Here is a 26,591-nt window from a genome sequence, read left to right as displayed (position 1 = left end):
AGTCTTTAAGACAAATACTATACAACGATGAACAACATGTTTTCAAGAAATTAAGTAACATGGGAAAATGCTTATAATTGAAACACTAAAATGTAACACCATGCAAATTCCCTTAATTTAGGCATAACACTGGTCACAGTTGGAATATTTACATGTTTTGTATAAGATTACTTGTTTAATGCCAGGCTTCCACGGTGGATTATAAATTTCATAAGGACAGAGAACATGTCTACTTTAATTAAATTATGCTCCAGTAATCAGAAGAAAAAGTAACAGTAAATATTTCAAAATTCACAGGTAACAGACTAATGAAGAAGGGCTCCACAATTTGTAAATCTTTGGCTAGAAAGATTGAGTGATTAAAGTTATAAGAAAACATTGAATTTGATAACTGTGGGGACTTTTGAGAGATCGGATATTAAGGAATCTTGGATTTACTCTGTTCTCATATGGCAGGTTAATACAAAGTGATTAAACTATGGATTTGAATTAACTTTATATTTTCCCCTAAAATTTTGTGATGGCTGTCTTTAAATTCTTCTTAATTCATTCAGCTCATTTTCCATTAACATTCAGCTACTGTTAACTACTCAGGTACCAAAATGTTACCTAGAACACCAGTGGTTCTATGAGACGATCATCAAAAAGTTTGAGAAGTGTTATATGATAGTCTAAGAAATTTACATAAACCTTGGTTTATTAAACATTTACAGATGTCCTCTAATGAAAAAAAACAATGTAGGAGTTTGTAGATCACACCTGATCACAGAACCTCCTTTTGCCTAGTATCAACACTTTCTGCAAAAAGCATATTTGCTTCAGTTTGCATATCATAAACTTTGTATTATCCTAGAAATCTTAAGAAACCTGAAGACTGTTACCCTTCTTCTAGAAGAGGTTTAAGGAAAGGTAGATGTTTTTTATTTTGTGCTATACATTAATTTTAGAGGAATTCTACACAGTGTATTCCCAACACACAGTGAGTTAGAGGGTAATGGATAAGAATGGTGGATTTGGCACCAGAGACCTGGATTCAAATACCACTTCTGCCACTTTTTAGCTGTGTGACCTTGGCAAGTTAATCACTTTAAGCCTTTTACAAAAATACTTGCTTTAATGGAATTGTTTTAAAGGTTAAATGAATAGCGTATGTAAAATACTTTAGCATGATGCCTAACACGTGGTTATTACTTAGTAATTAGCTACTCTAAACATTAGCCTTGCAGAGAAGAGTCTGTCGAGCCACGGTAAGGATCTGTAGCTTCCTAGGTCCCTTTGATTTGAATCAGTTTGTATTGTAATTAATGGCTCCATTTTATTGAAACTGAATTCCTTGAATATAACAATGCTACATTAAACTTTTAAGTTATATTCTTAAAGCAGTATTTTAGGATGGTACAAGCATAGCTATGATCATTATACCTCCCCCCTAAAAAATCTCTAGGAAATTTAATTTTGTTTTTGTGTTATTTTTAAAGATTAATTTTGTTATTAGTAGTAGTATTTAATTTTTATTATTACCTCAGTGATAGATGGGGCAAGCTACCGTTATCACCTAAACAAAAAGCTACATTTTCCAAATGGGTACGACCAGAAGACCTCACCAACAATCCTACAATGATTTATACTGTGTCCAGTTTTAGCATAAAGCAGGTAAATATTTTATATAATTTTATATGAAAGCTAACATTTTGAAGTAATTTAAATGTAGATTTGGGTTTTTTCTTAGTTTTTATTATATACTGAGGTGCATGAGTATAATTGGAAAGATTATTCTGCACACTTTGACTTAGACATACTGGGATAATATAAGTAAGTGTTTTGAGCAGTTACAGATTTTTATATAGACCCTGTTTATCAATATGTTCTTACAGATGAGAAAGTTGAAGATCTGAACATCACCTTTGATAAGAGAATATATATTTTTTGAAAAGGGAGATATTAGGCTTATTAAAAACACTTCAGTGGCAGAACAACAATATGGCTTTATTGCAAGCTTTATTAATAAAAGTTTTGCATTGACGTACAGATATCTTCCAATTGGTATAAAAACAATGGTCCTAAAATATTATGATTCAAGAATCTTTTCATGTGCGTGTTCACTTTAATTGGTAATATGATAATAAACCATTTTTTAAAATACCTTTAAATTATCATTAAAAATGTGTGGATTTGGTGAAGTATGCTTTTATCCATGTAAGAAATACATCATTCATATGTATTCTAAATTAACTTTATTGAAATACCTTAGTTTTTCTAGAATTCGTTTGAAGAAAATTTGTATGAGTTGGCAGCCTAGCATTTCTATTTATTATTTTAGTATTCAAGCAACAGTTAGGGTACTCCGTATAAAAAATTGGTGCTTAGGTACAGTGATTAAATAATGTTGAAATTACATGAATGAATGAATTGATATATTAATAAATTCTTATTAACAGACAATAGTATCAGATTGTTCCTTTGTGGCATCACTGGCTATCAGTGCAGCTTATGAAAGACGATTTAATAAGAAGTTGATTACCAGGTAAAATTTTGTATTTGTCCCTTTAGCCCTTTTCATGTAATTGTTTCTTAACTAGAAATTAATAGCTTAGGTCTTACCTGCATAGAAAGTGAAGAAGGCATTTCACTAGAATATGTGACCTTATGTGTTAAGCAGATGATTTGTGAATGTGGAAAGGTTCCCTAAAATAGTCTAAGAACATATGCATGTGTGTTAAATATATATATATATATATATGTGTGTGTGTGTGTGTGTATATATATATATATATATATACACACACATATATATACATATACATATATATGAAATAAGTATATTTTGAAGTAAATGAAATTGGTAAATTGGTAAAATAAAATTATGTCATGTATAATTATACTCTATGGTAGCCACTAGCCACATGTGGATATTGAATACTTGAAATGGGCTAGTCTGAATCAAAATGGGTTAAGTGTAAAATGCATCAGATTTTTGAAAACAAAGCACAAAAAAATATAAAATTGGAAAATATCTCAAATTTTTATAGTGATAACACATTGAAATAGCATTTTGGATAAGTTCAGTTAAATAAAATATATTAAAATCTCACCTTTTTAACTTAATATCCTACTGAAAAATATAAAATATTTCTGTTGGCTAGAACTGCTTTAGAGTGTCCTGAAATGTTACCAAAATACTTTTTTTCTCAATTTTTAAAAGTTTTATTAGCTTAAAATCATTCATTGTAAAAATTAAGCGTTATAATTTTTTCATGCAATTTGTCCTGAGTGATTTTTGTGTAAGTCCTGAGACTACAAAGATGAATTAAATACAGACCTTAGTTTCAAGCTGTTTACCATCTTGGATAAATAGATCATATAAATAATTAATATGTAGTGTAAAAGAAAATTGATACTGATACAAGTATCTTATTGGATAATTTTGTGTAACTTTATCTCTGTCAGAGTTGTAGTTAAGTAGTTCTGGTTAACTGAAATGGTCTTTCCTTGAGCCAGTGGTAGAAGATTATTTTAACTGGCTTAAAATATATCCACTTAGTAGAAAATTTATTAGAGTACATAATTAAAAGCTTAGTATTTTTCAGAGTATTGTGAAATTTATTCCCTGTTGTGTGATCTCGTAAGATACGTTCTTTGTATTAAATAAGCATGAAATTCTTTTTCTAGGCCTATTATAGAAAAATATTCTCAAGTTTATTTTTATAAAATTGCCAAGACATCTGTCTAAATAAAATATAATATCCTGCTTAGTAGTTTATATTGAATATTAATTTGGTATTTCAATATTTATTTTTCTTACAAAAGCATAATTTATCCTCAGAATAAGGATGGTGAGCCAGAATACAATCCATGTGGAAAGTATATGGTAAAACTTCACCTCAATGGTGTCCCAAGAAAGGTGAATAATGTCTCTCCCCATCCCCAACCCCTTCTCTCTCTCCCTTCCCCACCTTTGAATATTGAGTAGAATCATTAAGAAATGTTAATTTGTGTAAACATTTAAAAAGATTTTGAGTCTGGTTTTATGCATATTACTACCGATAACATCATATGTTAATAATTAAAACTGAAAATCAAGAAAGTCATTTTAAAAATGGTTTCGGGAAATTTATAGAAAGTTTCAGAAAGTAACAATGAGCTAATGACTACCAATGCTTAAACTTTAATCTGATAGTTTTTAATTGATTAAAAAAGAAAAGGAAATCAGACAAAACTAAATCTGTTAGGTCACAAGAGTTTATATGTATAGTCATAACTTCAGATCTAAGAAGTCTTTAGAATTATGTTTTCCTTTATGAAATATATACGCAGTTTTAAATTACACTAGTTTCTTTAAGAACTGTGAACCTGTTGTGATGGCCTGGCATTGTTGGGATTCTCTAGCTCTTGTCTACTCTGAAGTCTGTGGATCAACATTAGCATTTCCTGGGAACTTACTAGAATTGCAGAATTTTAGGCCTCACCTTGAACCTACTGAGTGAGAATCTGCATTTAAACAGTCCTTTCAGTTTGAGAAGCTGAGTTGTTGTTCAGTGGCTCAGTAATACTCAAATTTTGGTGTGTATAGAAGTAGGTGCAGGGCTTGTTAAAACAGATTTTTGGGCCCCACCCCCAGAGTTTCTGGTTCAGAAGTTGTGGGTGGGGCCATAATTTGCATTTCTAACAAGTTCCCAGGTGACACGGATGCTGCTGAGAACACCCTTTGAGAACTGCTGCTCTAACTGATTACTTAAAATTATTGAGAATGGTTTTTCTGAACTGTAATCTTTAACTCCTTGTTTGAAGAATCTTTGAAAATGTAGTTGCATGATTCTCATATTAGTGTTAGATCGAAATTCTTCCTATCCTTGTTTCCCAGAATCACTTTATAATGTGAACTAGAAACTGTATTTATGGTGATCTCTTCCCTTATTTAAATATACTTTTTAGCCATAATATTCTACTTTTACAACTGAACATGAGTCTTTTTCTAGGTTTAGGTTAAAGTTACAGATAGTAATAATATTTTTACCTTAATAGTGAAGCCCTTTTGTAATTATTTTAGATATAATGTACATTTCTAGAATCTGTAATAATTTTGATGGTAGATCCATTTAACCAGTTGGCTCAAAGGTACCACCTGATAGGGAGATTAGCCTGTAAAATTGAATAAAGACATATATGTATAACATTTTATAATTGACCAGATTCTAGAAATCTGAAACTATCATGATCTTTATAATAGTCATATTGTGCTTTGTTTCATCTGTATGAAAGGTATTTTTTTCCTTGATAGGAAGGATTTTAAGATATTTTGTACCACCTAAGGAAATTAATGTTCTCTTTCTCCAGGTGATAATTGATGATCAGTTACCTGTTGATCATAAGGGAGAATTGCTCTGTTCTTATTCTAACAACAAAAGTGAATTATGGGTTTCTCTCATAGAGAAAGCATATATGAAGGTCATGGGAGGATATGATTTCCCAGGATCCAATTCAGTAAGTAACAGGATGATCCAGACAGACTTATACTATCCAGTATGACTATTTTGAGAGATTATGGAGGGTATGTTTGTTTAAAGGAAAATAAAACAATATTAACTCCTGAAAAATGCTGATCCAATTCCCCTATTAAGGAAGTACTTATTTTCTTTTACAAGGATAGAGCGTTGTAAAGACTCAGTATTCAGGGAAGCTTACAATGTATGTCTCCTGTCCTGTTGGGATACAAGACCGGTTAGATACAGTGTACCTTTCCAAAGAAGTCTCTTCAGATCAAAGGATGTGTCATATTGTCATCCTTACGTATATATACATATATATATATATATATATATACACATACATATATATATATATACATACATACATATATATATATATATATATATATATATTTTATAAATTCACATTCAAGGAGTTTCTTGTTTCTTAATTTTTCCCAATCCTAACACTACTTAGCCTATAAAACAAGGTGTGTGCCAGTGTCCTTTAGTTGTATGAGGTAAACTGGGCTTAGATTAGTCATATTAGTATAACTTTGAATTATGGCACTAACCAGCCTGGAGCCTTAGAAACGGTATTTAAGCATTCTTAGCCTCTTTGCTTGTCTAAAATATGAGGATAACACCCACCTCGCAGAATTGTAAAGACTAAATGAAATAATGTATGCAAATCATCCATTGTTCATAGCTGGTTAGTTTCCCTGCCTGGTACAGGCCTCCTTCACTCTCTGGTTCTTATAATGTTAGGCGGAGAATGTATAGGTGATAGGTAAATGAAATAGGATGTTAAAATTTTTTCTCAGCCTGCATGCTCAATTGTTCTGTCCTTCAAATATTTTCAGTTTAGCTTTCCAATTCAGTGCCTTTTAATTTACCCAGCATAGCCTAGAAAATGAGAATATATGTAAATCATTAGGAAAGTGACTCACAAGTGAGTCACTTTAGTGAGTACTAAATGGTGAATGACAGTCACCATCATTATTAAAGCAGCTTTTTCCTGTTACATGTTTTGAGTTTTCATCATACTTACCAGTAAAATAATTCTTGCATTCAGGGAAAGCAACAGAGATTATAAGGAATAGATAAATTTGTGCTTAAATCCAAGTAGGAATTTGAGTTAAACAAGAAATTTATTAGTGGTAGAAAACAGCTTACTACCCTCTGATTTATTCTATCGAAATCATTATATCAAATTAGTGGGATTTAAGAGTCTGGCAACAACATAGACACTCCTGAAAATGTGTTTATGTTACAGAATATTGATCTTCATGCACTGACCGGGTGGATACCAGAAAGGATCGCTATGCATTCAGATAGCCAAACTTTCAGTAAGGATAATTCTTTCAGAATGCTTTATCAAAGGTAAACATACTCATATTCTCTCTCTCTCTCTCTCCCTCCCTTCCCCCCCCCCCCCCGTTTTTTGGTAAAGAGTCTGTTTTAAAACTTTATGCCTTATTTATAGAAGAGATATTGCAGAGGAAACATTATTAATTACTTAGAGAAATTGTGATTTTATTTATTTTGTTTTTGGTTTAAGTAATCTCTACACCCAGCATGGGGCTCGAACTCAACAACCCTGAGATCAGGAGTCGCATGCTCCACCAACTGAGCCAGCTAGGCACCCCGGGAAATTGTGTTTCTAAAATAGAGTTCACTTTATGTACTTGCTACGGCTAGCCCTCAGTTATCCTCACTGATGGTTACAATTAATCCAGATTATAAATAATCCCAAAACATTTGAATCTGGAATATGTCATATGGACAACTTGTTTTGTACTTCCTAAGTACCTACAATTTGAGGGAAGGTGGAAAAAGAGAAGTCTGAGAATATAAAGAGGAAGGTAGCTTAAGCCTTAAAAGAATGATCCACATGTAAGGACTGGAAAATTGTCTATACAGTACACATTCATTAGTTAAACTAGAAAACTTCAAAGATCTCACAAAATGTATTTCACATCTTCAACTTTATTTGTAAATCATTTGAAAACTTAGCATTTACTTTCCTTCACTGATAAGTTTCTGCCTAATAATTGACTAAAACTGGAGGAGAGTGGGGCAGTATGATAATTTATCTGCTACATTGTGAAATACAAATGTGCTTCCTGTTCTTTGAAGGGTGTCGGGAATAGCCCATTTTAGAAAAGATTTCAAATTTGCGGAAATTTTCATGTAAACCTTGAGACTAAAGGAAAGATAGTGTGATCTGAGGTTACAGAAATGTTTTCTTTAATTATTTCTCTGTCGGGGTCATTCCAGATTTCACAAAGGGGACGTCCTCATCACTGCATCAACTGGAATGATGACGGAAGCTGAAGGAGAGAAGTGGGGTCTGGTTCCCACACACGCATATGCTGTTTTGGATATTAGAGAGTTCAAGGTTTTGCTTTACATTTTTTCCTCCTTTTTCTTACTTAATAGTAAGACATTGCAAGGATCCCTAATAGTATAATAGACTTTTGAATACTGACAAGTCAAGGTTTGGATGAAGTTTTAAAAATCATTCCACCTATGTTCCATTAAATAATTTGACCTCACCATTGGAAATTATGAAATCAAAAGATGGGAAATGTAATGACAAGGACAGATACTGATGACAAAACAGACATGCTGTATGCCTCTTTTTATTGTTCATAAAAGTAAAGGGTTGAGATAAATACACAGCCCTCAAGGTTCCGGGCTATACTCTGGCGTTAGGGTCAGTCATAGTGTTAGGCTGTAGAGCATGGTAGATTTCAGTAAATATTTGTGAAAGGACAGAAAATAAGAGAGTGCCTGTGAATAAGAAACATGCCATTGGTTTTGCAAATGTTTCTCTTCCTAGTTGCCCTCACATATTTCAGACCCTGGCCCTGTGCTCTGGTGTTGGAATGGTTGACTTCATTACTTCTCAGGTTATCGATTAGTTATTTTCAACTGAAAAATAGGTCTGTTCTACGGATTAGAAAATACAAAGATTACAGGAGGATTCATTTTCCCTGATGTTATATAGTACCTGAGCTATGCAGTCACTAGAAAGTTTAACTAGCCATGTGTTCCACTTCCCCTGTTTCAACTTACAGAAGGAAGTAGTTATCAATCAGTAATGACAGTGTTCCACTGTGTATTTATTAGATTGATCTTCTTAGATGACACAGGCAATTATATGCAATTATATGAATTATGAAGGCAATAGGGACCTGCTGCAACATTGTTTTTCAAGTCTTTATAGTCTCAAGGCTTTCTAAATCAGCCACTCGTGTATCCCTAACCATACGGTGTAGAATTATGTATTCCTTTAAAAGTAGCATAAAATTTGATGACTTAAAGCAAAAAAATTAAAAATATATGAAATTGAATAAGTTGAGAGCTTTGTGTTTTAGAAATGTGATTTTCCACAAACATCAGTCAAAACATTAGGAATAACAGTTGCTATTATTTAGTACTATGTGTATGTTATTTTATTGTTAAAACATCCTGATAGGTGATCAGTAGTGAGGTAATAGTAAGATAATTAAATTTAGATAATGAAAGTCAATATGGAAGTTTAATCTTGAATTTGAGGAAATTTTCTGTGAAGATTATATCTTTTACAAGGCTATTTTTCTGATTGTTCAGAGGAAACTAGACAGATAACATGCTTATGAGAGAAATAGGCATCTATGGTTTGACCTGAAAACAAAATATTTAAAAATTTGCTGAATGTCAGTAAAGAATTTCAAATAATAGCCTTTTTAAAAAATCAGAAGCATTATTCACATAGTATCAGTTTCACATGGCAGTTATTTCGTAGAGATTAAGGCATTTTAGAGCCTGTGTAGATGGAGTAAACTGTGGCCCCAAGACAGGTTTCTTCACTCTGTTCATATGTGTGCTTTATGGTCATATCTTAATTCTGTGCAAATCCCTGATCAAAAACGGTATTACCCAGCTTGAGCAGACATCTCACCTTGTGGAGTTGACCCTGCTCTCCTTTTGCTTACATGAACTCTTTGTAGTCAGTGTTGATCTTTATCTAAAGGCTTCTTCATGTGTTAAAATTTTTAGGGGTTTTCTCTAGTATCTTTGATTGGTTATACATTTGGTGAGTTTCCTGGGTTCATCATTTTCATGTTATTTTTGCTGTCTGTATTTTGAGATCATTCCTTAGTTCTGACTTGTATTTGAAAATATTTCCAGGGGTGCCTGGGTGGCTCAGTCGGTTAAGCGTCCAACTTTTAATCTCGGCTCAGGTCGCAATCTCATGACCTTGAACTTGAGCCCTGCATTGGGCTCCATGCTGACAGCGCGGAGCCTGCTTGAAATTCTCTCTCCCTCTCTCTCTGCCCCTACCCTACTCGTGTTCTCCCTCCTTCTCTCTCTCTCTCTCTCTCAAAATAAACTTACAAAAAAATATTTCCAAAAATATTTCTCTCCCTGAGGCATTAATTTCTAGAACCTCTGTTGTGCAGGTAGACCTAATCTTAAACTAAAGCTACTGCCAATCTTCTATCATTTGTGAGTTTCTTCATTAAATAAGATTTTATTAACAACTTGTGTGAAAATGTTATCCTTTTTGTTTGTCTCTAACCAGCTTGAGTTTTCTAAGATCTTTTCTAAGATCTAAGACTTTAGTCTCAGCAGTCCTTTGGGTCATTTTTTTTGTCTGCTCCTTAAGGTGATATTCCATAGTCTACTATGAAGATACATCTCGGTCTCAGGCTGCTGTCTCTAAGTGCAGCAAGTCTCACCAAGGGATTTCTGAATCCATCCACGACGTTGCATTTGCTGCCACGTGGAAATAACTTTGAAAATGGGACGTTTCATCATAAACCAGATCCAGATCCTTTTTTAGTCTAACATTTCTTCCCCTATTCAGGGCCTCTGACTTGTAGGCTCTCTATTCAAACAAAATCTACAGCTATATCTTAGTGTCCTTGAATGTCAGTGATTGCTCAGACCTGCCCCATAAAAGCTTAGCAGCAATTTCCTCTCTTTTATATTCCCTTTTAAAGAAGTGTTAGACTTCTGGGGCACTTGTGGCTCCGTTGAACGTCTGACTCTTGATTTCCAGCTTGGGTCATGATCTCCTGGTTTACGGGATTGAGCGCTAGGTCCAGCTCTGCACTGGTAGCGCTTGGGTACTGCTTGGGATTCTCGCTCTTCCTCGCTCTGGCCCTCCCCCCACTTGTGCACTCACGCGCTCTCTCTCAAAAACTTAAAGTGATAGAGTTCTGAAATAAGGCACGTTTCCCGTTTATGTAGAACTAGGTTTAATGAAAAAAATAGTAGTAAATTAGAGTTAAATATCTGTGTGGCAGGGGCAAGAGTGGACAAGTGGTAAGAAAACACTGAGAAAAGGAATTTGAAGATTCCTGAGAGGAATGAGTCTTATGTCTAGAAATCACATCTATCCCAGGCTATGATTTGCCACATTTAAAAATAGGAGAGGAATGTGTTTTTCAAAAACATCCCCCAAACAGTTTATGACTTCATTAGAAAATTAATACGATTTCCTAATTTGACTGCCTGAAATAAGACAAATACCCTTCTGGATTTACAAGCTCTTTGGATTTTCTGAGTCCATGTAATCAGTTCTGTAGACATACCCAGTATTTGTTGAGCACTTACCATAACCTTAACGCTCGGTTTTATAAGCTCAGTGAAGACTTTTGAAAAGGACAATAGTGTTACCATTTCAGGGAGTGTACAATCTCACTGGGGAGTCAAGGCTGGTACATTTGCACAAGTAGGAAGCAAGATACAATGGGAACTTATTTGTTTTAAACTAAAGTAATACGGAGTGTTAGCACTAAAATGTTTAAAGAAAAGGTAGTAATTAATTAAAAGAAGAAAACTGGGGGCGCCTGGGTGGCGCAGTCGGTTAAGCGTCCGACTTCAGCCAGGTCACGATCTCGCGGTCCGGGAGTTCGAGCCCCGCGTCGGGCTCTGGGCTGATGGCTCGGAGCCTGGAGCCTGTTTCTGATTCTGTGTCTCCCTCTCTCTCTGCCCCTCCCCCGTTCATGCTCTGTCTCTCTCTGTCCCAAAAATAAATAAACGTTGAAAAATAGAAAAAAAAAAAAAAAAAAAAGAAGAAGAAAACTGATTGCTAAATATTTTGCATACATTACTTCATTTAATCTTCACAAGAGTGTTCTAGGAAACATTGTAATTTTTATTTTACGTGTGAATAAACAAATGCTCAGAGAGTAAATAATCCCCACCCAAGGCCCATAAAACTGATAGAGCTGGTGTTCGGTCCCATTTCATTCTGACTCCAGAGTCCATGTTCTTTTCCTCTTCACTGCTTCAGTCTGCACTGAGAGAGGGTCAGTGGAGGAAAAAGCTAAGGAGGACCTGACAGGATCTGAAGGGAGGGTGGTCACAAGGGATCAGAAAGGGCCTTCTGGGGAAGGGAGACAGCATGGTAAATCCCTTTCGAGGTAAAACTGAATAAGGATTATTTGTGGGAATTTTGAGAGGAAAGACTAAGTTAGAGCCAAAGATACATGGGGTATGAATACTGGAAAATAAAGTGGGGCCAGAGCAGAGTAGGCTTTGAAAGGATGGGAAAGTCTTGATGCTCTAAGGCAGCACCATGCAAAAGAACCTCCTACCGTGATAGAAATATCGTGTATCTGGGCTGCGCATTAACTGCTAGCTGCACGTGGTCCTTGAACACTTGGAATGTGGCTTGTGTGACTAAGGAGCTGATTTTTAAATTTTAAAAAATTTTAATTATCACCTGTGGTTAGTGACTACCATACGGACAACATAGCCCTCAGGAATAGGTAGCCATTTACAGTTTTTGATCAGATGTGTGACCTAGTGAAAGTGTTGATTAAAGAATATTTCAAGTTGATTTGGGAGGAAAAGTGTTCAAATATAATTAATTAAAAATAGGGTAAAACTCTTCTGCAACTTTATCTCCTGCTTTTTTATTAATAGGGGCTGCGATTTATCCAACTGAAAAATCCTTGGAGTCATTTACGTTGGAAAGGAAGATACAGTGAAAATGATGTAAAAAACTGGACCCCAGAGTTACAAAAATATTTAAACTTTGATCCTCGAACAGCTCAGAAAATAGACAATGGTAAGTATCTTTAATTTTAATACCATTTGATCTTTAAATAACACGGTTTCATAATATGAAAGGTATTTATTCAAGTCATTTATCATTAAGATATTTTATGGATTAACAGACATCTAATTTTCAGGAATATTTTGGATTTCATGGGATGATCTCTGCCAGTATTATGATGTGATTTATTTGAGTTGGAATCCAGGTCTTTTTAAAGAATCAACATGTATTCACAGGTAACTTTTTTGCACATTTCAGAATATGCTTTATGGTAGTCTCTACTTTTTTCATATATAAGGATTCATTTATGAAGGATTAAGTTATATATATATTATATCATTTATGAAGACCAGCATTCTTTTTGCCATGCCCACAGATGACTGCCACGTAATTAGTTATTTTGTTTATGTATTTCTCAGTTATGCCAAAAAATTTTTAAACAATAAAACAAAAATCCTGATAACTTAGTTGTATTAGAGACACAAAGCTTTTAAAAATAGTGTTCTACTTTAGCTCAAAGAGAAATTAATTACTACTTTCTTTGTTGACTTTATCTTTTAGTACTTGGGATGCTAAGCAAGGACCTGTGAAAGATGCCTATAGCCTGGCTAACAATCCCCAGTACAAACTGGAGGTGCAGTGTCCACAAGGGGGCGCTGCAGTTTGGGTTTTGCTCAGCAGACACATAACAGACAAGGTACTGATCCCTTCCTTATATATCTATCCCATACAGAAACTTTAAAAAATGTAATTAGACCAATGTGAACAAGATATGTAATTTGATCACCAGCCTGTTTCATTTATGTAAGTGGCTTGAAAATAGTGTAGTATTAGGTAAATGTTTTCCTCTAAGGAAATTTATATACTTACAATCTTGTTCAGAAATCATCTTTGAAGAAAAATGGGAGTTTATGCTTTTCAGTGAGGGTTTTGAGGTTGATTATATATGCTTTAGGTCTTAAGAGTATTAACATTAAAATACTCTGAAGGGGGTTTGGAGATGTTAAATCATTAGGCCTGATTCTGTAAAGGGAAACTACCATAATCTTAATAGCCTTAGTCTTGTTTAATGTATTACTTTATACAGTGTAGTCATCCTTGAAATGAATTTAATTCAGAGAACATTTTTTATAGCACTAAGTAGCTTAAATGCTCTTAAAATTTGAATTTTCTTCCCACTTAAGAGCATTGTGAGCCCGTTTTCCTAACTACATTGGATTTTTTGTACTTTTAGGATGATTTTGCCAATAATCGAGAATTTATCACAATGGTTGTATACAAGACTGATGGGAAAAAAGTTTATTACCCAGGTATGTTTGGTAGACAAACATTCAGACAAACAATTGAAATTTTATTTACCTGATTACATTTAAAATGACACACTTTACATAGATAATATGCAGAAATAATAATGCTGATAGACTAACAAAAACCACTCATACAGACAAGGTGGTATTTATACTACTTTTGTGTTTTGTTTTGATTTGTTTTTAATTTAGAGACCTCAGGAATTTGGGATTCCTATATTCTTATATGTTGCTGTCAGAGTTTTATTTCTAAAACTAATATCTTTTTCTCTGATCAAAAATTCTGTGGTTTTTCCCTGAACTCCTGGATAAAATCTAAGCTCTTTGGCATGGTTTATAAGCCTTTTGATATTCAGACCTTAACCTTCCTGTCACCTTTTATCTCATGCTGTAGCTTTTCACAGTACCCTCAGTGAGGTACTGGCTACTCCTGAACATACCATGCCCTTGTTTCCCCTCTTTTCATACAGTTTCTTCTCCTAAGGATCTCTCTCCTCCTTGTCCTCTACCCATTTTTTTCCTTTTACCCTAGTTTGTGTAATGAACATGGTTAATATCCAGCTTATATGTTACTTCTCTGTGATAACCTTTCTGCCAGGCAAAGTGAATCTTTCCCTCTGCAGGACTCCTGAGGCATTTAACATGCTGTATTGGAACCACTTTGCTTTCACATTTTAAAAAAAGTTTATCACATATTAAATGATAGGAACTGTTAGTTTATGTTCTTGTTGGAGAAACAGATAATAAGAAAAATACCAGATAGTGATATGTGTGTAAAGAGATAAATGGGGTCATGTGTTAGTGACTGGTTGGTTGCTTTGGTTAGGTGGCCATGGAGGGCCTCTTTGGGAAAGGATAAGAGGAACCCTAAATGACAAAAAGGAATCAGTCATGTAAAGAAATCGAGGGAAAAGCATTACAGGCAGAGGGAAGAACAAATACAAGGACTCTGAAATGAGAAAAAGAAACAGAAAAAAGACCAGTAGGCCAAGGGTGGTGTGATATCAAGAAGTCAGAAAGATATGCAGGCTCAGATCACATGATGTTCTGTAAGCCACAAGGATTTGGATTTCATTCTCAGTGTGTTGGGAAATCTTTGGAGGGCCTTGATCAGGAAAATGACTTGATAGAAACTTTTTTTTAAAGAACATTCTCTGTAGAATATATTGGAGGGGGCAAAAAAATAGAAGCAGAGAAACAAATTACATGATTTTGTATGAGAAATAATGGTGGTTTGAACTTAGTAGAGAAAGAGTGGACAGATTTGGGTTTCAGTAGGATTATCAGGACTTGAGTTGATGTAGGGGGCAAAGAGGAATCAAGACTGATTCCTGTTTTTTGGCTTAATTCATAAAAAGCTGCTGTAACATTTACTGAGATGGATAAGAGTTGGTGGGGGTGGGGAGGGACCAGTTTTGTTCTGGAGTAAAATCAAAAGTAAATTTTGTGGTTTTGTTACATTTAAGATATCTATTAGATATGCAAGTGTATAAACTAAGTAAGCAATTGGATTTGGGGGAAGAGTTCTGGGATAAAGTCCTGCCATTTGAAGACAGGACTCTATACACTACCAATGGAGAGAGTTGTAGGTACAGAGATGAACACTCAGAACCTGACCCTGGGATTCAAACATCTTAAAGTTGAGCAGAGGAAGGTTACTGCAAAAAATTAGAACAAAATACCTGATGAAATAGAATAAGGTTTCACATGACCCAAGGAGAGAGAATATTTCATGAGGGAAAGAATGAGCAACTGCATCTGTTGCTATTTTAGAGGTCAGGAAATTTAGGTTAGAGAAGAAACAAATGGACATAGCATCTTGGCAGTCATTGTTGACCTTAACAAGAACAGAGTTGGTGGATAGGTGGACTTATAAGCCCAGTTAGAAGTGAATTGAGGAGAGGCTGGGAGGTAAGGAAGCAATTATTGACAGTTCTTTTAAAAAGGGCAAAGAAATGGGCATTACTGGGGGAGATGAGATGGAAAGTGGTTTTGTTAAGTCTTATTTAATCAGAGGAAAATGATACTCGTACCCATTACACTGTGAAGGTCATGAGGCGGGCACTGATTCCTATCAGTCAATATCCCTAGATATCCTGGAATGGACAAGGCAATATGTCTAAGAATTAAAGTTAAACTAGCCAGATTTTCTATTCATATGTTGGCCACTATACAACCAAAAAAACAAATACTGTGGCTATATTTTCGTAGCATTAAGATATTAAGATGTTTATATATAGGCTTTCGACCTTCAAAAATATTTTTGTTACTCTTTTTATTTGGATTCTCTTTTTGTTTTTTTTTTTTTTTAGAGAGGTTTTTTTTTTTTCAACGTTTATTTATTTTTCGGACAGAGAGACACAGAGCATGAACGGGGGAGGGGCAGAGAGAGAGGGAGACACAGAATCGGAAACATGCTCCAGGCTCTGAGCCATCAGCCCAGAGCCTGACGCGGGGCTCGAACTCCCGGACCGCGAGATCGTGACCTGGCTGAAGTTGGACGCTTAACCGACTGCGCCACCCAGGCACCCCTTCTTTTTGTTTTTTTTAAAACAATGCTCCCTCTTACATATAATGATACTGCCTTTTCAGAAAAGAGTACTTTCTGGTTTATAATTTTATTTTCATCACAACACGCTGAAGAAAATTTTTAAAATACTCTGAAATTGTTTCTCATTTCACAGAAGAGTAAACTGAGACATAGAAAGGTTAAAAACCTTGTCCAAGATCACAGATAGGCCCTTTTTCTCTTCACTAGATCACACCACTGTGAGCATTAGAGACTTTGCCTGTTACAGATAGATAGTAAAATGTTAGTTATTTCAATAGATTACATTATAAATATTCAGTGTTCCTAAATAAGCTAAGTGATATAGCATTGATTTTAAATGACATGTACTAATTGACATGCATGAAATGATTCTATTGCATTGGCCTTGATTGAGGAGACATCAGAGAATATATTCGGTAACATTGTTTGTAATAGAAAAATACTGTAAATAATCTGTCAGACTGAATAACTAGATGGGGGTATAAATAAGTCATTCGTATAATGGAAAATCATGCAGGCAGTTTTAAAAGGAATAAACCGTATCTGTGTAGAACAATATGAATCTTAAAAACATGTTGAGTGCAAAATGAAAGCTTAAAATAAGACCTATGCTGTCCTTTTTTTAGATATATGCCCACAGAAATAACATTCACTCATTCATTCATTTTTAGGGATGTGTGTGTGTGAGCGTCTGAAAAGCCCACTAAATCCATCAGAGTGGAACAGAATAGGACTAAGGATGGTGTTTAAAAGGGACTTTGTTTTATAAAGAATCTAGTATGACAAAAAGTGTTATTCAGTTATGAATGGTGGGGAATATATCTGTTGGTGGGAAGTATATTTTTATATAGTTCTTTGCATCTTAAAACATTTCCTCAAAACAAAACAAAGGAAAGCCAATCTTGACTTTAAAATCCCGTTAGAGAAAAATGCTACATAAGGCTTACTAGGGATTATTTTATACCTCATTGAATGTATTCCAAAAGATTCCTTTTACTTATTAGAAATTATTTAAAGTTTTAAAGTGTTTAATTACAAAGTTTTAAGTTGAAATTTAAATTCTCTAGTAGCATTATATTTTAAAGATTGAATCAGTTGGGGGGGTACATCCATTTAATTTTTTTCGTATCATGAATTATAAAACTTAAATTTAAAAACTACAGAAACTAAAGCATAAACCTACTTTTCTGTAGGTGACCCACCTCCATATATTGATGGCATTCGAATTAACAGCCCTCATTATTTGACTAAGATAAAGCTGACCACGCCTGGGACCCATACCTTTACATTAGTGGTTTCTCAGTATGAAAAACAGAATACAATCCATTACACTGTCCGGGTGAGTAAACCAACATACAGTGACAGAACACGATAATATAAAGTACATAATATGCTTGGCCTCATAAGTGGGATTAGCTATAGAAGAAGTTTATATCTGAAAATTGATTGTCCTCTATAAATTTGGGTGTTTATCTGTATATCAGTTCAGAATTAAATTATGCTTCCTGACGAGAGTAATGCTTTTGAAAAGTAATGTATTTTGAGTGAACATTTTAGTTTTCAGAATAATAATTTAGTCCTAAGGTAATGTGGTATGTTGGACTAATAAGTTCTATTTCAGATCAAGCAGTTAAAAACTTCTTTAACCTCTATAATACTTTCATTGAGTTAAAAAACACGACTTTGAACTTAGTGAAAGGAAATCAACTGCTTATAAACATACTGTTATCATGTAGCTGGGAAGGTTATTTTAATTTTGTTCTGCATAGGCTGTTTTCCCATACATCAGTAAGGGAGCTCAGTTTGAATAGATTTTTAGAGACATTGGGGAACTGCTTCTACCCCTTTATTCTTCAGATGCAGAAACTGAGGCCTAGCGAAATGGTCCTGAGTCAAACACACAGAAAGCCAGGACAAGAACCCCAGCTGTTCAGTTCCCAGTTCATTAAACCTGACTTGATAACTAGGCTGTGTACAGAATCATGGCTTTTATGTAGGCCAACTAAGTTTTCAGCCTTCCAATATATTCTTTTATCACTTTGGTATTTTTATAAGTATACACTTTATCAGTACAATAAACTTTTTTCTTTTTTTCAATCACTTTTTTTTCAATCTAGGTATATTCAGCCTGCAGCTTTACTTTTTCAAAGATTCCTTCACCGTACACCTTATCAAAACAGGTAAGAGAATTCTTTCTCTGGGTCATAATCTCAGAAAAATCTTAGAATTCCCTTGCCTTTTTTTCCTTTTCTCACTTTATCTTTCACATTTAACAATTAAACATTCTGGACTTGACAGTAACACAAGGGAAATGTAAGTAGCCTGCAGTCTGGGTTGGAATACGAGATCTTCAGTGAACAACATTCAGTGATTCTGTGGGAAGAACTAAAGTTCAAAGAAAGAAGATTATGTAGACTTTGGTCATTAGGGAAGGGTTCATCATGTAGACGAACCTTTAAAGTAGAATTTGAGACTGGTTTTGCAGGGTGTGCTAGATGTGTAGCGGAAGATTCGAGGGAGAATTCGTGGCTCCCTTGTCAAATGTTAATTGACCATACATATTTGGGATTGTTTTGATAACCGTAGCTTTATAGCATAGCTTGAAATCAGAAAGTTTGATATCTCCTGCTTTTTCTTTCTGGGGTTTCTTTGGCAATTCAGGGTCTTTTGTGGTTTCATGTAAACTTTAGGAGTGTTTTTTTTTTACTTGTCATTAGAGTCCTGATAGGGATTGCATTGAATTTATCGATGGCTTTTGGTGGTGTTGACATTTTAACAATATTCTTTCAGTTCATGAACATAGAATACCTTTCCATTTATTGTGTCATCTTCAATTTCTTTTATTAGAATATAGTAGTTTTCAGATTAGAGATCTTTCACCTCCTTAAATTTATTCCTAAGGATCTTATTGTTTTTGATGTTACTGTAAATGGGATCAGTTTCTTTTTCAGAAAATTTGTTAACAGAAATATTACTGATATTCTGTATGTTAATTTTGTATCCCGCAGCTTTACTGAATTTGTTGATTAAATCTAACAGCTTTTTGGTTGAGTCTTTAGGGTTTTCTATATATAAAATGTGACGTGCAAAGAGAGACAATTTTACTTCTTCCCTCCAATTCTAATACATTTTCTTTTTCTTGCTTGATTGCTCTAGCTAGGACTTCCAGAATTATATTGAATAGCAGTGGTGAGAGTGAACATCCTTGTCTTGTTCTCCTGATCTTAGAGGAGAAGTTTTCAGTTTTTCACCATAGAGTATGATGTTAATTGTGAGCTTGTCATATATGGCCTTTATTATGTTGAGATATGTTCCATCTATGGCTCATTTCTTAGAAGAGTTTATATCATGAACAGATACTGAATTTTCTCAAATGCTTTTTCTGCATCTGTTGAGATGATTAGAAGATTGTTTTCTTTTGTTCTGTCTTTTATGATGTATCACATTGACTGATTAGCATATGCTGAACCATCCTTGCATCCCTGGGAATAAATCCCACGTAATTGTGGTGAATGATCGTTTTAATGTGCAGTGGAATTCGATTTGCTAAATATTTTGTTGAAAACATTTATATCTGGGGGCGCCTGGATGTCTCAGTGGAGCATCCAACTCTCAATCTCGGCTCAGGTCATGATCTCACTGGTTCATGAGTTTGAGCCCCATCTCAGGCTCCGTGCTGGCAGCATGGGGCCTGCTTTGGATTCTCTTTTTCTCCCTCTCTCTCTGTGCCTCCCCTATTTGTTCTCCTTCAAAATTAATAAAAAAAAAAAAAGAAAATGTTTATATCTGTATTCATCAGGGATATATTGGCCTATAGATTTCTTTTTTTTTTTATAAATGTTTTTATTTATTTTTGAGAGAGAGAAAGAGAGAGATAGCACATGAGCAGGGGACGGGCAGAGAGAGAGACAGACACACACACACACAAACACACAGAATCCAAAGCAGGCTTCAGGCTCTGAGCCATCAACACAGAGCCCCACATGGGGCTTGAACTCCTGAGCCATGAGATCATGACCTGAGCCCAAGTCAGACGTTCAACTGACTGAGCCACCCAGGCGCCCCAGGCCTGTAGATTTCTTTTCCAGTAGTGTCCTTTTCTGTTGTTGGTATCCCGATAATGCTGGCCCTGTAAAATGAGTTTGGGAGCGCTCTTTGATTTTTTTGGAAGAGCTTGAGAAGCATTGATGTTAATTCTTTTTTACATGTTTGGTAAAATTCACCCGTGAAGTCATCTAGTCCTGGGTTTTTTTAATCTTCAGATTACAGATTGTCTCCTTACTGGTAGTTGGTCTATTCAGATTTTCCATTTCTTTTAGGTTGTCTAGTTTGTTAGCATATAGGTGTCCTGTTCTGAGCCTTTGAATTTCTATGTTATCAGTTGCAGTGTAGCCTTTTTCATTTATAATTTTATTGACTTGGGTCCTTTTTCTTGCTTAGTCTAAGGGTTTGTTAGTTTTATCTTCTCAAGGAACCAACTCTGTTCATCTTTTTTTTTTTTTTTTCCTGTTTTCTATTTCATTTATTTCTGCTCTGATCTTTAGTATTTCCTTCTGCTAACTTTGGGCTCAGCTTGTTCTTTTTCTAGTTCCTTAAGGCATAGAGTAAGGTTATTTGGGATCTTCCTTGCTTCTTTTTTGTTGCTGTTTATATTATTTTGAGAGAGAGGGAAAGTGCATGAGTTCAGTAGCAGCAGAGAGGGAATCCCAAGCAGGTTCTTTGCTGTCAGTGCAGAGCCTGATGTGGGGCTTGATCCCACTAACAGATCACAACCCTAGCCAAAATCAAGAGTCAGGTGCTTGACTGACTGAGCTACCCAGGTGCCCCATTCTGTGTCTTTTAATTGGAAATTTAATGCTTATGTTTACATTAATGATAGGTAAGGACTTACTATTGCCATTTTGTTGTTTTCTGGTTGTTTTATAGATCCATTCTGTTTCTTATCCTGTTGTCTTTTTGTGTGTGTTTTGAAGTCTTTTGGTATAAAATAAGTATGCTCTGACTTTATTGGGTTCTTTTGTGTAATTACTACAGGATTTTTCCTTACTATTACCATGAGGCATACATAAAGTATCTTAAACTTATAATACTTTATTTTAAACTGATAATAACTTAATGACTTCAGTGGAATTCATGTTTTATACTTTTACTTCTCTTCCTCTTCACATTTTAGGTTATTGCTGTTACAGTTTACATGTTTTTAATATTGCATAACTAATAACAGATTATTGTAGTTATTCTTTTTACTACATTCAGGGTTTTTTAACTTTTAAACTGCAGTGCTAAGTGAATTATGCATCAACTATTACCATATTCCAGACTCTAACTATGACTATATATTTACTATTACCAGTGAGATTTACACTATCTTTTTATGTTTTTATGATATTAATTAGCATTCTTTTACTTCCACTTAATGAACTCCCTTTAGCATTTCTTATAAGGCAGATCTAGGGGTAATGAAGTCCCTCAGCTTTTGTTTAGGAAACCCTTTTATCCCTCCATTTCTAAAGGATAGCTTCACCAGGTATAGAATTCTTGGTTGATTGCTACCTTCTTTTAGTATTTGAAATATGTCATCCTGTTCTGTCCTAGCCTGAAAAAGTATCTGTTGAGAAATATGCTAATAATCTTATAGGAGGTCCTTGTATGTAATCTCTCTCTTCGTTTGCTGCTCTTAAAACTGTCTTTGACTTTTGACAGTTTAATTAATAATGTGTTTGGTGTAGCCCAGTTTGGGTTCAGCTGTCGAATCCTTGGGCCTCATGGACCTGGATATTCCTCTTTCTCCCCAGGGTTTGGGAAAGGTTTGCTCTAAATATACTTTCTCTGCCTTTCTCTCTCTTCTCTTTCTAGAATTTATGTAATGCAAATATTGTTTCTTTTCATTGTGTCCTATAATTCCTATAGGCTTTCTTCACTCTTTTTCATTCTTTTTTTGTTATATTCCTCTGGGTAGTTTTCGATGTCCTGTGCTCCAGATCGTTGATTGTTTCTTTAGCACTATTGAGTCTACCTTTCAAACTCTCTACTGATTTCTTCAGTTATTGTATATTTCAACTCTAGGATTTGTTTGGGTGTTGTTTTTTTTCTTTGGATGATTGCTATTTCCTTATCAAACTTGTTTTGTTCATTCGTTGTTTTCTTAATTTTGTTTTCTTATAGTTCATTAAACATCCTTAAAGATTATTCTCCATTCTTTGACAGTTCATAGATCTCCATTTTCTTAGGGTTATTGGAGCATTAATTTTTTTAGTGATGTCATATTTACCTGCATTTTTGTGATCCTTGGTTTCTTATGTTTGTGAATCTTCGCATTTGAGTAATCAGGCTCCTCTAGCAGACTTTACAGCTTTGTTTGGGCAAGAACAGTTTTCCACCAGTTAGTTTAGTTTGGGTTTCTGGGTGTGTCTGTTGGTATTGGCCTTGGGCAGATTGGGGCCTGCTGTGATTGTCTGTTTTTGGGCAAGGCAGCTGTTAGAACTCTGAGGACAGGGATGGCGGTTGTGCCACTAGCTGAGAACAGTTGGGTAGGACTGCTGGCTTGGTCCCTACCCAAATGAGGCTGTGGATCTGGCTGCACAGCTGCTTACATTCTCTGGTCAGGCTTACGTACTACTTGGGACTACTATAGTCAGTAGTAGATCGTAATAGCAGTGAATTAGTTTCCCTGCTTTGGCTGGGCAACAGGACAGGACCCAGGCATTGTGCAGTTCATCGTGCGGGAACCCAAATCAGGCCAGAATGTGCACTGAATTTCCTAGTCCGGAGAGGCCACCAGTGTTGCTCTGCAGACAGGGCAAGCCACAAGCTGTGCTTTGCTCGAGTGCCACTGTGAGCAGGGGTGTTGGGTTTGGCGGCTTCCCATGTGCTCTGGTTAGATTCCTTAGACAGCCTGAAGGTTGTATTCCGTGATGAACGGGGCTACAAATTCCTCGCCTGGTGGGCTGAGCAGGAGATGCAGCTTTTTGTCATCTTAACACAAGCCCACCTATATACCACGTTCCATAACCAAACAAGGCCACAGGCTTTGCTCTGAAAACTATCAGTTCTGCCCACCACTTGGCTAAAGCGCCACTAGAGCGCACAGCATCCAGTAGTTGTCACCAGCCCTTCTGATCAGATTGGGCTGGAAGGCACTCTACAGCAGTTGGAGCTGTGATTCAGCTCCTTGGGTGGGTATGGGCAAACCAGGCTCTAGGGCTGGCAAAACTCGTTCGAGTGTCCAGATCAGGCAGATCTGCACCCCGCCAAGTTCCCTGGTCAGAGAGTACCCTGGACTTGGTTCTGCATGAGCCGATTGCTACTTGGACACCTCAGGTATGAATTCAGTCTGCCAAGGTCCATGCGCTGGTTGTTGCAAGCTCCCCCCACTCCACTGCCGCAGATTGCCCTGCAGTCCTCATGGTGGAAGGTCAGAGTAAGGGCTTCTGCAGAGTAATCCATAATGCTGGGGGATGCTGGTTGGCCACTGGAGTAATCGGACTCAGGGGAGACCTGTCCACATGGTGCAGTGCTGGCCTAGAGACAATGGGGCCCACAAGTATTATTTCTCTTCGCCTTCTAAGGCAGTTTGTCCTGGTCTCTGTGGTGCACAGGGGTCCTTCAGTCTCACCCCCATGTTTAGGATTCTCTCAGTGGTGTCCTACTCTTGAATAGCTGTTTGTTGTCCTTATGAGTGGAAGCAAAGGAGGAGGAACCTTTGTTGCCATCTTGGTGACCTCATTCCCTTTCTAAAGTCTTTAAAGTAGAATTGGAGAATGAGAAGTTTTATTAATACAGAAACTTTGTTTTATTAGATTAATGGAAAGTGGAGTGGTCAGAGTGCTGGAGGATGTGGAAATTTCCAGGAAACTCACAAAAATAACCCCATCTACCAGTTCCATATAGAAAAGACTGGGCCATTACTGATTGAGCTAAGAGGACCAAGGTTTGTGATTAAGTAACCTTCTTAAATTAATATCTTCTTAAAAATGAGTTTAGTGGAACACAGTAGGGTTTTGAAACAGACATGCATATACATGCACTTGATTAATGAAAAAGATGGCATTGCAGAGGAGTGGGGGAAGGATGGTCTGTTGAGTAAATGTGCTGAAATAATTGAGTATCCGTGTGCCAAAAAGGTCATTAGACAGCTTTCTCACATCAAATCTATGTTAATGACTACAGGACAAAGATTTATAAATATGCTACATTAGTAAAAAAGAAAAAAAAAATCGAGTTTAAAAAAAAATAAAAATTCAAATAGGCATGACGTAAGAGGAAGAGTCCCAAATGGCTAATAAACCATTATAAGAGCCAGCCATTTGTAACAATCCAAGTGTTCATCATGGCATTGAAGATTATAGAATAGTCCTAGAGTCCTGCATGACAATGAAAATAAATTACAACTACCCAGAATAAGATAGAGAAGTCTTAAAAACAATGCTGAGCAGAAGCCACACATAACAGAACGTCAGCTGTGTGATTCCACTTCTGTGAAGTCAGGCAAAACTAAACTATTATCTAAAGATGCACACTTAGGTTATCAAACTGTATAAAAGCAAGAAAGGAGGAGATTGGGTGAGATAGGTGAAGGGGATTCAGAGGCACAAACTTCCAGTTATAAGTCAGAAGGATGAAAAGTACAACATAGAGAATACGGTCAATAACATTGTTATGTGGTGACTACAATTACCCTGGTGAGCATGACACAGAGAACTGTCGAATCACTATGTTGTATTCCTGAAATTGATATGTCAACCAAGCTTTTTTTTTAAAAAAGCAAGGAAGTGTTAAATGTTTGCTTTATGGGGACGGGATTTGTAAGGAAAGGAGCGTACAGGGACTTCTGTGGTGCAGAGAGGGTTGTATTGATTTAGGTAGTGGCAACCCGTATGTGTATTCATTTATAGGTTATTTAGGTTATTCTGTGTACGTTGTGTTCTGTTTTTTCTTTTAATGTTTATTTTTGAGACAGAGACAGAGCATGAACGGGGGAGGGGCAGAGAGAGAGGGAGACACAGAATTGGAAGCAGGCTCCAGGCTCTGAGCCATCAGCCCAGAGCCTGACACAGGGCTCGAACTCACAGACCACGAGATGGTGACCTGAGCTGAAGTCGGACGCTTAACTGACTGAGCCACCCAGGCACCCCTGTTTTTTTCAACTTAAAAAGGTTTAAAGCACACAGAATAAGAATAGTACATATTTCTAAATAAAACAATTTTTGCCTTTTTTACAAACTACTTCAAAAACTCAATCCTTTAGATGTGGTTAAGCTATTTTTCTACAGTTTGATAGGTGAAATAATGTATTTAGTTGCCCTTTTGTATTCGTCAATAGAGTAAAAGCGTTTGACAATGTGTATTTTTTCCTTTGCCTATTCATGTCTTTTGCCCATTTTTCTCTTGGAATTGTCATGTTTTTCTGAATTGTAAGCATGAATAAGGATCCGTAGCACATATTTGCAAATATTTTTCCCAGATTGTGTTTTGTTTTGTTTTTTTTTTTGCATAGAGAAAAATTTCCATTTTAAAGTAATCAGACCTGTCTTTTCTGGTTTATTTTGCTATGGGCAGGAAATCTCACCCCAATATCAAATTTTTACATTTTTCTCGTTCTTTTATGGTTTACTGTTAACATCCACATAGAATGTATATTTGGTGTGAATACAATTTGACAGGGTTTTTTTTTTTTCCCTAAATTTGTCACTCCATCACCATGTTAATCCTGTCTTTACTGATTTAGAATGTCATGTTTACTATATGCTTATTACTTTTGTAAATTTAGGTTTTATTTCAGGGCTTTCCCTCTCCTTCCACTTTTTCTGCATACAAAGACCGTATTTTACCACTGAAATTCCACAGTATTCTCTTGAGAGCCTGTGGTAAAAATAGTTTCTTCTAAAGTAAGTTTAATATTAATCTCCATACCTTCCATTTAAAAATATAAATGGTATTTTGTATAATTAAGAGTAAAAATAGTATGCATTTCAGAGTGTTGCCTGCTCCTAAAGCTTTAGAAAGCAGATGCTTGATTTAATAGTATATCTGTACTTTATTTTTAGGTATGTGTTTGATACTACTTAATAACAGTAATTGGTTTTTGTTGTTGTTGTTGGCAGGCAATATAGTGTTGGATTTGAGGTTGTAACAGTTTCCATGGTGGGAGACCCTGGTCCCCATGGCTTTCAGAGGAAATCTAGTGGTGACTATAGGTAATGTTGGCA

At 35.6% G+C, this 26,591-nt stretch overlaps 1 protein-coding gene across 3 annotated transcripts in view; it reads left to right on the top strand.

Moving 5' to 3' along the window:
• The window catches only part of CAPN7 (calpain 7), a 42,274-nt gene that overhangs the window by 14,486 nt on the left and 1,197 nt on the right, over positions 1–26,591 (top strand). The window contains exons 7-20 of one of the 3 annotated variants that reach the window (XM_047099430.1): positions 1,527–1,653; positions 2,439–2,524; positions 3,808–3,901; positions 5,335–5,481; positions 6,742–6,848; positions 7,746–7,866; positions 12,393–12,537; positions 12,662–12,761; positions 13,087–13,222; positions 13,760–13,835; positions 17,577–17,722; positions 18,501–18,563; positions 24,183–24,313; positions 26,487–26,579. In XM_047099430.1, the coding sequence (XP_046955386.1) occupies positions 1,527–1,653; positions 2,439–2,524; positions 3,808–3,901; positions 5,335–5,481; positions 6,742–6,848; positions 7,746–7,866; positions 12,393–12,537; positions 12,662–12,761; positions 13,087–13,222; positions 13,760–13,835; positions 17,577–17,722; positions 18,501–18,563; positions 24,183–24,313; positions 26,487–26,579 (1,572 nt within the window). Of the gene's footprint in view, positions 1–1,526; positions 1,654–2,438; positions 2,525–3,807; positions 3,902–5,334; positions 5,482–6,741; positions 6,849–7,745; positions 7,867–12,392; positions 12,538–12,661; positions 12,762–13,086; positions 13,223–13,759; positions 13,836–17,576; positions 17,723–18,500; positions 18,564–24,182; positions 24,314–26,486; positions 26,580–26,591 lie in introns of those variants that run through there. The other 2 variants (XM_047099431.1, XM_047099432.1) reach the window with 2 other exon arrangements.

The sequence above is a fragment of the Lynx rufus genome, unplaced genomic scaffold, assembly GCF_022079265.1.
Source record: "Lynx rufus isolate CCGP_SWC_20201006 ecotype Redwood Valley unplaced genomic scaffold, mLynRuf1.p SCAF_5, whole genome shotgun sequence".
Lineage (NCBI taxonomy): Eukaryota > Metazoa > Chordata > Mammalia > Carnivora > Felidae > Lynx > Lynx rufus.
Note: the sequence above shows the minus strand (reverse complement) of the source record. Positions and strands in the feature narration are given on the sequence as shown.